Source organism: Rhipicephalus sanguineus, chromosome 9, assembly GCF_013339695.2.
Source record: "Rhipicephalus sanguineus isolate Rsan-2018 chromosome 9, BIME_Rsan_1.4, whole genome shotgun sequence".
NCBI lineage: Eukaryota > Metazoa > Arthropoda > Arachnida > Ixodida > Ixodidae > Rhipicephalus > Rhipicephalus sanguineus.
The window spans coordinates 124870739-124884140 of NC_051184.2; the positions used below are offsets into that span (position 1 = coordinate 124870739).

Below are 13402 nucleotides of genomic sequence, written 5' to 3' on the forward strand. Positions count from 1 at the left end.
GCCCCTAATGCACAGGCCTGGCTCTGCTCGGTGCTCTTTCCTTAAAAAATTGCCTGCTGCTTCTTCAAACACATTGGCAGAGTCACAAGGCGTTGGAGCGACTGCATCACCTCGTGCATAACTATGCGTTCTGTTATCAGTCGAGGCACGCCTTTTTCTGCGGATACTAACTTCGAGACATCTCCATTGCCTCGTTGAAATGGAAATGTTGAAGTGGCCCACTGTGGTCCCGTCATCCTTGCAGATTTCGCTAGGGCTAGAAGCTGATGGACATTGAAGATCGGAGCGGCTGCACCAAACCTCTTGAGCAAACCTCTTTAACAATCTCTCAGCAATAAATGTCTGAGACTCCTCGACAATTTCCTTGAGCAACATGAAGACACTTCTGGAAAGCAACTAGAAATGTCTGATGTTTCTTTATGGCAGAATGTCATCGAAACATATGGGACACTGTAATAAGAAAGCCAGAATTTGCATTACATTGCCTACCAAAGGCCCTTTCCGAAACTACAGAGTGCTGCAAGAACGTCAAGTGTATCCTCACGTGAGACCTACGTCATATCGTGTTTACACGGCACTTCATACCAGCACCTCGATATGAAAACCACAAATGTTGTTTTAAGAAGTGGCAACACCAATATACTTAGTGTTCTTGACACTAGTAATTATATTAAGCGAAATAATACGAAAACGTCTCAAATCTAAGTCAGTACTCCATCACCAATATCTCACATACACGGTGCTTTACAAGGAACCTTTTGATATCGTACCTTCAGATATGAGCTATCAGTGGTTGTAATTCAGTAAGGACATTCAGTACGAGCATCTACTTACAGAGAGGCAGGAAGCATTATTGCTGAATTTCTTGCCACACGATCAGAGAGGTCAGCATCTGGGTTTTCGACGTCAACATTCTCAGGAGCCTCTTGACTACATTCCGAATTACCATGGACCTCGTTGACTGTTACAGAAAATTCATCCTGCAGATTTGGTTCTTCTTCGAGCCCAACATTGTCCTCAGCAAGCTAATCTGAACTTGCCTGCACAGAAAAAAGAGAAACAAAACAAGTGCCACGATATTCAGGAGTTATGCATTCGTGTTAGAACATGAAGTAGAAAAGCCACTTAAGCAATTTTGTGAAAAAAGCACCAGGCGACATGGCGTAGTTAGCTCTCGCCTAGAATTTGAAGGGCACGAGAGTGACAGCTGTTCACTGCTGCAGGTATGATGGCAGCAAATATGCACCGAAGCTGACAGGACACGTGCTCTAACAATTTAAGCATATTTGATTTTTTTTTCTGGCCGTTCGTTCCTTCCGTGCGACAACCATTATTATGTGACTGATGTACTATTCGTGCTTGGTGTTACTGACTAGTTTCTCATAGATATTATGGGCAATGAGGGACGTAATACAGATTTCTCCATTTGACCAATGTAGCAAGATACATGAATGATCTGGTCGCGAGACCGTCCATTTCGTTGTTTGTCAATTTGACATGCCAAGTATCTCCAATGGGATTTAGCCTTCAAGCACTCGCAATATGACGGCAAGTATTAAACTGGCTATGCTTACAGCAAAGTGGTGCAAGCACAAAGAGATCACAGATGCTGCCATACTGCACAAGTCATACGAATCATTCGTGGTTGTGTCAAGAAAAGCGTATTAATAAATCTCATTTCCCCTTCTTACGTCTCATTACCACCGTCCTTTCGACAGCAGCTCAGCATTTCGTATAACAGGCAAGTCTGAATGAAGTGGTTGAAACGGGATTTGTATTGGGATAGCTTTCTAGATGTGAAGAGTACATCGTAGGCCAAAACGAAACAATACAGGCCTGGAATATTTTTTGCTGTCTCTAATTGCACTATCAAGCACTACATCATTAATTTCATTGAATCAGGGACACTTACTCAATGTAAATGCAGTGCGGCTTGTATTAGTAGCCTCTGCATAGCACTAATGCGTTAATGTTTGTATGAAGACAGGCAGTAACTGATTTTCTTCGTGGAAATGTGTTCCTCATTTCTTTTGTTGCGAACTGCAAGTACATGGGGCATCCGTCACACCTTGACACCATTTGGGCCCTAGATTTGCTGTTCATAAATAATACATGTGCCACACGGGCGCTTTTGAAAGGTCATGCAGTCGATGGCCATCAGAAAGCCACAACTCTATCGACTCAGTGTAGTCGTCACGCTGCTGCTACACGGCAGTTTTGAACGACCGTTGAGGGTTTGAGGCTTTTCTGCAAGAGATTGTGCTGCACTGTGTATCTTTATTTTCGTTTTCATGACACCGAAAGTTCACTAATATAAATCCCCATAAAAGCACAAATATGTCTTTCAAGTTTGTTTAGACTATTCAATAAATTGTTGATACGTAGTAATCAATGCATATTTAGTATATCTACTGACAGCCCCCAAACACTATTCCACACCAACCCAACCACTCCCTCCCCTCTTACGTGTACAGGCACCTGCCACCCCAACCCTGCGTTGTTTTAACAACCCCCTCCTCCCCCCATCATTTCGAAATTCTGTGTAAAACACTGGCACCGCGCGCCCCGCTCCTACATCGATGGGAAGCAGTTACAAAGTTAAACGAGGACTGCACCGCCCCAGGGTGGAAAGTTGTTGTATCAGTCATTTACGGCGAAAGAACCTGTTGCTCACATAAGCACGAACAGAACGGCTCCATGTGCGAATCGACATTGATAACGCCAGGCTCTGACACTCATTTCAAAATATCACAACTTACCTGTGAAGCATCTAGAGCAGCAGACGATTCTTTTGGCTCCACACAATCTGTAGGGGAACTTTGACGATGTAGTTGGTTTCAAATAGAACCGAAAGCGCCGTTTCTGAGGCGGAACCGACCACCACGACGGGGCAATGGGTGCACGGGGGCCCGGGGCGCGCATTTACATAGGCGAGCGGATAAACCCCCCCACAATGCACCGCGCAACGGTGCATTGTGTTGGGCGGCTGCCAGTTCCCGTACTTTCGTATCACAACAGCGACGGCGGTGAGCGCGCTGACTGCTGTGCCAATGCCTCCTTGGATGTGCAAACACAAGTGCTGGGACGACGCGACCATAGTAAGCGCCCTACGATGAATCGGATACACGCGAGTTCTTCGCGAGACGCTGTGCGCACACTTCTCGCTGCCGAAAGCCGTCTCGTTCAGGAGGCATTGAAGCGGATACAGCCTGCAGTGAACAACAACACGATGGCGGGATGACGGATTTCTTGCGAGTCAGCAACGATATTGCAGATGTGGCGAAGCTAAGGACATGTGGGCACTGGGACGATGAGATCAAGAAAAGCCCTCTACGATGGATCGCACACGCGCGAAACTGTACATGCTTCAAGCAACGTTAGTGCGCGCGCCGTTATCAACAATGCCCTCATCTACCGAAAGTTGCGTCGATCTGTTTGCAACGACGTAAGTATCGATGTTGACAAAGCCATATGCGGTTAAACGACGGCATGACGGATTTGTGCAGGCCTTGACGCTGCTCAGAAAGCTGGTTTCGAAGAATGTCATTCCCTACGTCGCGGTCGTCACTTCAGCATTGATTAGCTTCAGCTGATGGCCCAGCACTGGCTTCGAATTATTTTAGGCTACGCACTGTGAATGGGGACATGCGATGCAATAGGAATTCAAGACCTTCGAAACGCCATTGTGCTCCTTAAAACACGCTTTCGGCCGTTCGTATATTTTTGATTATATATATAAGATGGTGCGCGATCATTAAGAGAAAAATAGGCTGCCGCCAGGATATCACCTATGAAAAAAATACGGTTCAAACACAAACGAAAATTTTCTGGTGTGCCCTTCAGCCCTGCTCCTGCCTGTTTCTTTTTTTTTCTTTCTGCAACCCACCCTCATGCAACAAGCCGTCATGCATACTTGAGGGCAAGTAAAAAACCTACCTGGCCACAAGTGCCACATAGTCGTCACATGAAACTGAAGTAAAAATAGGAGTGCATACCATGGAAGTCAGCCACGATCTTGCAAATACACAAACACACATTGCTTTATTTTTTGCATTACTTAAACCCAATGCATTGCAGGTGAAATGCCACCTGGAGTATCACAGGGATCATTGCTTGCACCCTTCGTCATCCTACCTTATAGAAGTGATAGTCAATTTTGTATGCATGTCCCTTGCGTATGACTGCATGATTTGTGCATGATTATAATACAAAATCAGACTTCACAATTCAAAATTAAACACTTTAGACACATATAAAATTGAATGCAGCAAATAGCAATTAACTACGTCTAGCGACACAGCATGTGCCAGACAGAAAATACTGCAAAGGCAAGTATATTCCGGAAATTCTAGCACAAGCCTTCACAGGGAATCTGGCAAAAATGTCTTAATGCCAGCGGTGTGTATTTTCTGAGAAGCCTTGGAAGCTATTTTCTTGCACAAGTTGTGTCAAATGCCTACAGACCTCTTCAGCCTATAATCTTGGTGCTTTACCACAAGTACGTAATGCAAAAATCACGGGAAATGTTAAAACTGGCTCCACGATTTATGAGCTGTTCTATAAAAAAAGAAAGCAATATATCTTTTTTGCTTTTGCAGAAGCATTCTGAACAAGAGTAGACCAATTGAGGCTGCCACAAGTGTCCTTGAAAATGTAAAAATACTTGCCAGTGGAAGCTACTTGGGGAATGTGGAGGCCATGCGTTTTATTCAGCTGTACGCATTTCTGCTAAATCTTTTTAATGCTATGAAAATACACAACTATGATGACACAGCATAACACACCCAGTTTCTTATGTCTTTTGGCGTTGAGGATAACAGGTAGCTTATTCCTTTATATAAATTTCGCATGTTCGCAGTTATGCAAGTGAGAAGCTTGACAACTTCTTGCATGCCAGTTTATATGTCTCTCTACGAGATGTGGGCATCTATAAATCCAGAAGGCCGAAATATCACTTTTGACAAATGTGAAGATGTAGACATGCAGAACTGTTAAATGTTATTTATTCTTTAAACAAACTTCCAATTCAGCGAAGCATTATACAAGTACCAATGTTCATATCGCTCATGACTGGCATGTGGAATGGTCTTTACAAAGGTTCTCCACTGCCAACCAGGGTTGTTGCAAGTGTTGTACTAGGCATGTGTTCATCTCTCCCCCCCCAAAAAACCCTGTGACAGCACTGCTGCCAGCACCATGGATGAAACAATGCAAGCAACGACTACAGTGCTAAATGCATGAAACACCTCGCCATCAAGGTCGAATCATTGTGCTATGGCCCAAGAGGAGCAAGGTATAGTTGCACAGAGAAGTAGATCGGGCAATTTGTAAAATGCATTGCCACGAGGCCCTCTGAACACGCAGTCAGTGGATGCTTTATGACTTCTTCGTGGCACTCTTTCCATTATGAGAAAGACATTGATATGCTGCTTTGTTGATTTAATGATTTCTCCTAAGTTACAAATACTACAGTGACTGCAAGCTGTGGTTAAATAGGGAGGGTAGTGTAAAGCCTGGCGATGCAGCTTTGCACCATTTTTATAGAACTGTCCCTCACTGTGTGGCAAGAGGTAGTAGCATCGACCTACTTTCTAAATTTGAGCAAACACCTTTGTATGCCACTCAAGGCATGTCAGAAGGTATTGCATGTTCTTGTAGCCTACTTTGGCAGCCTAAGATACACCCCAAATTTGGTAATGAACTGCCATGAAGATTGCATTCTTTTACAAGCGGGGGCTTTTATTTTAGATGTGCAGCAGTAGCGCAGGCATATGTGCCATGAATTGCACATATATTGTGGAATGGCCAGTCATTAACGACCATTTTGTAATTGTCCTAATAACACTAGCATTTGTTGTTTTCATTTAAATCTTCCCAGAGAGCAAAAAACTTATTTGTAATGCATATAGCTATTATTTTAGAAGTGGCAAATTGTAGCTTATCAAGCTTAATAGGTCAGCAATGGTAAGCATCATTTCTGCAAAGTTTGAAATTGTGTTCTTGCTGTGTTATACTGATGCAATGCTGCAGAAAAGATATATTGCACATGTTGATTGCCAATTACTGCATTCATTCATCACTAGTTTATAAAATCTTCGCATGGGAAGAATGTATTATGTAGCACAGTGTTACTGTGGTGCTACATGGTGTGACAAATGGCGGCTCCTAAATATGAAAAAGGACCTTGAACCATACGAAGGGCTATGCTGTAGTCTTACTAATGACCAACATAACTGATGAATGTGAACCATGATTAGAGTGGGTGTACCATCAACTCAGAGGTTACTTATACAAAACATTTATGCAAGACACGGTGTGGCAAAGCTAACTTATCGTTAGTGTAGCTTACATATCTTGTTCTTGCACGGTGCAAAAAGGCTGCATGTTTTTTTTTAAGAATTCATAAATTCAAGAACTTGTGAACTGCTTTTTATGAGACATCAGCGTTGGTTAGAAGGGATAGGTTACAAGGAGCGCTCCTCATATTGCCTGAAGTACACTAGTTACCCCAATTAGAATAACTTATTTACATGTCTGACAGCTTGTACATGTTAAAAAAATTTAAACGTTGAGATATTGCCAGCAAATAGCATTTTATTTAAAATATTTCAAATGCATTAAAGAAAAACTGAATTTGTTGCACTTCGCAGCAAAGTACACACAGCACTCAAAGGGTTCAGGTGTGTCCGACTTTGTGTTCATCTCTGATGACAGACAGTACTGTGGTGTAATTGTGCTCATGGCTTACTTAAAGGGCCCCTGACACCAAAATGGAAACATTGAGATCTGTGTTGTTTGGTTGTCCTGTATAAGTGTGTACTTGTGACCGATTATTAGTGGCGAATGTTCCCTTGAAAATATTTTAATTTGGTTTTAAATTAAACGTGAATGCTAATCTCGGTTTTCAGCACCTCCTGACATCGCCACTAGTATGATGTAGACAGAGGTCCCTTATGACGTTCCACAAGAAGAGCTAGTATTATCGATCGAAGATACGCAGCGCGCACACAATACCACGACTAGCACCCAACGAGGACTATTGTTTGTCCCCCCCTCTTGCTCTATTGTTGGGCTGCTCTCAAGGTGGTTCTGGTTGTTTACACCAGGAATGATTTTCTTTTTTTCTCAAGTGGACACACCGAAAGCACCCACATCGTTTCATTCTTCACCGCGCGTGGGCCCACCGATTTGAAAAGTTTGCTTTAAGTCCCATCAATTCTTGTTCATCATGGCTAATGAAGCTATATCACTCCAAGACTAAACTTGTCTCCTTTACACAAAATTTTAGGCGCCTCCTGACCACGTATGCACTTAATCACACACCCGTAGAGTAAGCCACATCATACAAATATCTAGGACTTCACCTACAATCCGACCTATCCTGGAACTGTCACATCAATTACATTCTTGCAGCTGCTAACAACTCCCTCGGCATGTTAAAACATGATCTGCGTCATGCTCCTGCACACGTGCGAAAACTTGAGTATATTACCCTAATCCGCCCTAAAATTGAGTACTCTTCAGCTATACGGGACCCGGAACAAGCATAAATCATTGATAACATAGAATACTTGCAGAACCATGATGCTCGCTTCATTTTCTCTGACTACTCTCGTTTCACTAGCTTCACTACCTTAAAAGACTGTGCAGGTCTTGATAACCTCTCCCATCGTCGTAAACTTGCCCGTTTATCTCTTTTTCATAAAACTTATCATCTGTTCCTTCATGACGATTTTTTTCAGTCACCCTTAGCCATCTTTCCACGCAGTGATCGCCCTCTCAAGATCAAATGCTTCACATGCCGTACTTCATCTTTTGCTAATTCAGTCATACCAAAACCATCATTGAATAAGACCAGCTGCCTCGTAAAATTGCAATAGAAAGCCACATTTAGAAATTTAATGACCTTTTAAAGAATGATAACCTTAAAGTTTGATGTTCTGCTCTATTCTCAATTACCCATTTCGTTCTTATTTTGTACTGTATTATTATGTTATTGTTATTTTGTGTTTCGCTTTTTTAAATATCTTCTTCAATATTTTCAATATGTGTTGCGTTATTGTGTTGCCTTTTTCGTTATGCTTAAGCAAGTCTTGTATTTTTGCAAATTTTTATGCTCTCTGTTTCTTCTATTCTATCTTTTCTTCTTTAGCTACCCCCCTATGTAATCATTCCCAGGGGTTTCCTGAAATAAAAAAAATAAATAAATGTCACCCCTTCTTTAAACCCTTTCAGATGCCACCTATGAAGAACTGTATGTAAACGTGTCAAACTGATACATTATTTGACGGCACTCAATATTCTATTGCAACAAAAATAGTGTCATAACATGTTAATTTATGTGTTATAGTAACTAATCCTAAATAGGTAGTAATTAAAAATGTATTTATCCTAACGACGTTGGTGCTCTCTTTCGGCATAAATAGTGTTACGAAATGACTGGTTCCCCAGACGTGAAAGAGAGACGTCCGTTTAATGGCAATACTAAAGGCGAACTGCCGCACCGGCCACGTGCACGCGCCCTTGATCCCCTTCGGTTTCCTCCTCTTCTATAGAGTCTGGCACGCTCCAAGTTGCTCCGTTCCGCACTATTTTGCAACATCCTCCCAGGGGGGCCAATAGGAATCGCACGCGTCCATGGTGCAGCTTGAGCGGTGATAACGTGGCCGCAACATAAATAGGTAGGCTCGCTGGCGTCCTTTCCGCAGTTCAGTTGATAGGCGCTGGCGATGACGAGCCTTGCGTTGCAATGGACGTGCATTCGCGAGCCCCGAGGCGGAAGCACGTTGTGACACCGAGATGTGTCGAGTTCCCAGTAGGAATTGGGACGAGATCAATTGCTGGAGCTCGTCGAGCTTGCTCGCTAGACGTATTCGTGGTCGAATGCTCTTCCAACTGAGCCAGCGGTAGGGGGACGATTTAAGCGGTTTGTCCGTGATCATGAGGCCTGTGATCTTCAGGTCGTTGATTAAATGCGGCACTCTGATGTACGAGGAATTCATGGCCTTCTCCGCAACCGCATTCTCCTTGTTCTCGTCAACGTTTACGACGTTCGTGTCCATGCCAATATCGAAGTTCACCTTGGGAAGCATTTGGCAGTTCCACGGTTCTGTCCCTTTGTGCAAGGTGGGGAACGGTTGGTTCACTGAGACGAACATTTCTTCCAGAGATTTCAGTTCCTCTAAGGGCATTCGCTTTCGTTGGCTAATACTTTCCAGCCACAAAAACCGCAGCAGGTCTCGGTCTTCAGGCCGAATAAAAAGCTGCAGGTATGCCTTCTTTATGTCGGCGGCGAGAACTACAGAGTGGCAGCGAAAATTCTGTAGAAGCTGGATGACGTCAGAACCAAGTTTCACGCCTTTCGAGAGTACGTCGTTAAGGCAAACATGACCGGCTTCGTGCGATGACGTATCAAATACGACACGAAGCTTCATTGTAACAGCATCGAGACGAACCACGGCGTGATGGGGCATGTAGTAGACGTTGTCCTTGAGCAGCTGCTCGGCTTGTACTTTCTCCGCATGTCCATCGTTGAAATAAGCTGAAATTGCTTGGTCGTATTTTTCTAGCATTGACGACTGCTCTCGGAACCGGTTGATCTGCATTCGCAGTCGACGTTCGGCTAATCGGCGATTGTTGCTTCCGGATGGTAACCCTGGTGGTTTGACCATCAGCGGCACTTCATAACGGCCATCTTGCTTCGAAATTCCTTGATTAAATGCAGACATGTGAGGGTCGCTCTCTAGAGTCCGTGAAGATGCTTGGTCGATCCCGATGGCATCCAAACGCCGCATTGACGACACGTCGATGTTCTCCGATTCAGACTTCTCAAGCGCGACAAATAATGCACTTGTTGGGGAACGAAAGTCGGACGTCATAGGGCCTTGCACCATCCACCCAAAGGTAGTTTCGATTGCTGTTATAGTCGCGCTGATGCGATCGATTTTCCCTGTGGTAACTTGCCAATAGGCGTCAGACCCGATGAGGACACTTATTTCTTCTGGTTGCCATGTGGTTGGTTGAAAGCTGTCGGCCACGTTGTACTCCCGTTCGCCGAGCAGGTGCGAAATGTTGGGGTTGAGCGGTGGGCTTGTTACAGAACAGATTTCAGGAATCGTTAAGGCTTCCAGAGTTACTGATGAGGCGCCGAACTGGCTGCGGAGTCGCACTTTGACACGCTCTGCAGAAATTCGTCTTCGTGACTTGGAGTCACCAAATGTGACGAGGGAGAGCTCTTCATTACCCACGACCGAGCACTTAAGTATCTTTGCCACGTCTGCACGAATGTATGTGCGCTGACTGCCGCTGTCCAGCAGTATCCGCACGAGGAGTCGTCGGTCTCCAGACTCTGCCCAAATTCGGCCTGTCTGCAACAATACAGGCGTAGATTCGACGTGACTACTCTGGGCGGTTGTGACGTTTCGCGTTGGTTGGGGCGGTGGTTCATGAAATGCCGGGGATCTACCGCTTGATTGAAGGTCTTCGGCTGGCCTCGATAATTCACAGAGAATCGTCAGGTGGCGTCGCTGGCAGGTACCACACCTGAGGTTGATGGATTTTTTGCACAATCTGGCGATGTGATTGCGTGTCCCGCAGCGGAAGCAGCAATTAGCGTACTGCAGCCTTGCACGCTTCTCCTCAGCCGATAAGTTAGCGTTACAGAAAGCGATCATATGATCCTTGCTTTGGCATAGCGGACACGCTGGTCTGACAGGCAAGGTGGGCCCGGTTAGAGCTGACGCTGACGGTATAGGTTCCGCGCCATAAATTTTTTCAGGCATGTGGGTCCTGGGTTCGTCTTGCACTGCACGACGCCACAGCTGCCGGCATTCCTCCCGGATTTCCACTTGGATGCGGAGGAAGGTTAGCATCTCCTTGGCGAGCCTCGTTCTGTCTTCAGGAGTTTCGGCGATACTGGATGCGCAATTTCTTTCCTTGGTCTTCTGCCGGTATATGATGGCGAGATCCTCTGGCAGACATCGCATCAGGACACGGTTTAACACCACGGTGTACTGGTCTGGCGAAACTCCAAGCCCTTCTAAGGCGCTGACGTGAAATTGGACGTTGTCGTGCAGCAGACGAAGCTTCGGGACCTCTGATGAGCATTTGACTGGGCTTAGCGCGAGAAGATGATCGATATGATCGTTCACGAGCAGATCCCGGCGTCCGAAGCGGTCCGTGAGCGTCTTGATCGCAAGGTCATAGTTTTGTTCGGCTAAGCGGATGCCTTCGATAGCCCGCTTCGCGCTGCCGGTTAAGTAGGTGAGGAGGTACTTGAACTTTTCAATCCGCGGTATCTCAGCGTTCTTGTGGATGGTGGCGTCGAAATGGTCCCAAAAAGACTGCCATCCATGGAGACTACCATCGAACGTCGGTATCTGTAGCTTCGGTAGTTGAACTGAACGCTGACGGTTCTCTCTCACCTGGCCTGCTGCGTCGCCGGAGTTTGGAGATCCGAGGTAGCTAGGCCCGGGTTCAGTTGCTCGAGCCTGCGTTCCGGCATTCCTCTCACGTTCTTGAAGCCAGAACTTGGCGCGTGATACTGCGTACAGAATCTTCTCGTTGTATTCCTGCGCCGTTCCTACTTCCTGGTCGAGGTTCTCTTCGTCCGTGGTCGCAAGGATGACGTCGTCGAGCTGCGACAGTGCTGTCTCCTTGTCCTTGAGGTAATCCATGTGTCCGCTAATCTGAGAGGCATCAGGATCCGGTTGCTGCAGCAGGTCCGTTAAAAGCGTGAGCGCTCTCGTGACGCCAGCCCTTATGGCACCACGCTTCTTGCGCAGCTGGTCCGAGTTCGCCATGTCCGTGACGTGAAGGCGTCTCTCGAGGGGCAGTCCCGGGTTTCGCAGCACCAAATGTTACGAAATGACTGGTTCCCCAGACGTGAAAGAGAGACGTCCGTTTAATGGCAATACTAAAGGCGAACTGCCGCACCGGCCACGTGCACGCGCCCTTGATCCCCTTCGGTTTCCTCCTCTTCTATAGAGTCTGGCACGCTCCAAGTTGCTCCGTTCCGCACTATTTTGCAACAAATAGAATGAAATTTTAGGCTAGAAATATTGTTCAAATTCATTCCTGGTTATGTACATTTCGAGCAAAGAAAACTTATACTTTCCGCATGGCTTGAAGGCAGCGGCACATCGAACGACTCAAACAATTCGTCATCTGCTGCGGTCCACTCAGGCATACCACAAGGATCAGTCCTTGGTCCACTTCTGTTGCTAATTTATATTAATGACCTCACGTCTTCGATTTCTTCTAACATTCATCTTTTTGCAGATGATTGTGTCATTTTTCATTAAATAATTAGTGATAATGACAGTTCATTTCTCTAGTCTGATCTTAACATCGTAGCAGTTTGATGCAGCACATCGCGAATGAATTTAAACAACGGTAAATGTAAGGCATTGCGCGTAACAAGATCTGCCACCACCCCGCTAACATACTTCAGCAATGTCGCACTCAATCCGGTCAGCTTGTTTAAATACTTGGGTATTCTTATCACATTGAACCTATCTAGGGCACCTCACATTGAATACATTACTAATAATGCCAATCTCATGTTAGGCTACATACTTCGCAACATCTCAAAAGCACTATCTGCACTGAAACTACTCTTATATCAAACATGAATACGTTCCAAACTTCAATATGCGTCTTCTGTGTGGGATCCTTACCACGATAATTTGATTACTTCACTTCATGTAGTACAGAATAACTCCGTCCGTTTCATACTTTCTAACTGTAATCGCATTGCCAGTACGACGTCAATGAAATCCAGTCTAGGCCTTCCTTCTTATGCATCCTGTTGGAAAATATCCCGTTTGGCTACATTTCACAAGTTATTCCATGATCCCACCCTGCATGACCAACTAAACCTCCATCTTCAGTAGATATCCCATCGCATCAACCACCGTCATAAGGTTGGTATCGCATTATGTAACTCTCAGTGTTTTTATCGATCATTCATACCTCCTACATCAGTAGATTGGAACTACCTACCTGAAGACATAGTAACTATTACTAATAGCCATCTTTTCCGACAAACTTAATATTTTGCGACAAGCAATCGTATTATGTTATGTATTGTTATGTATCGTGTTCCTATTGTATTGTGTTCGTTGTCCTTTTGTCCTTACGCGGCTAACATTGAATAATGATGACTTTATTGTTTGCTGAATAACTTATTTTCATGCTGTATTTTATATCTTGTCTACTTGGTAACCACTCCCTTCTATAATGCCCTATGGCCTTGAGGGTAAATTAAATAAAAATAAATAAATATGCAACAGTACACTGCAAGATCAAGTTAAATGAAGAGAAATGTATTACGCAGAAGGTTCAATTCATCCGAAGCTCAATATATCTTCATGTTTCTTAGCCCCTAGTTGATACAAATAGC

General features: G+C 44.8%; 1 protein-coding gene across 1 annotated transcript; it reads right to left on the reverse strand.

Moving 5' to 3' along the window:
* Positions 1-8588: 8588 nt before the first annotated feature.
* On the reverse strand, positions 8589-11801 carry LOC119405837 (uncharacterized). Its single transcript, XM_037672669.1, has one exon. It carries the CDS (start codon positions 11799-11801, stop codon positions 8589-8591), a length of 3213 nt encoding a protein of 1070 aa, XP_037528597.1.
* Positions 11802-13402: the final 1601 nt, after the last annotated feature.

Excerpts from the sequence above, each read along its gene's own strand:
- LOC119405837 (XM_037672669.1), bottom strand. The coding sequence starts at position 11,801 with ATGGCGAACTCGGACCAGCTGCGCAAGAAGCGTGGTGCCATAAGGGCT.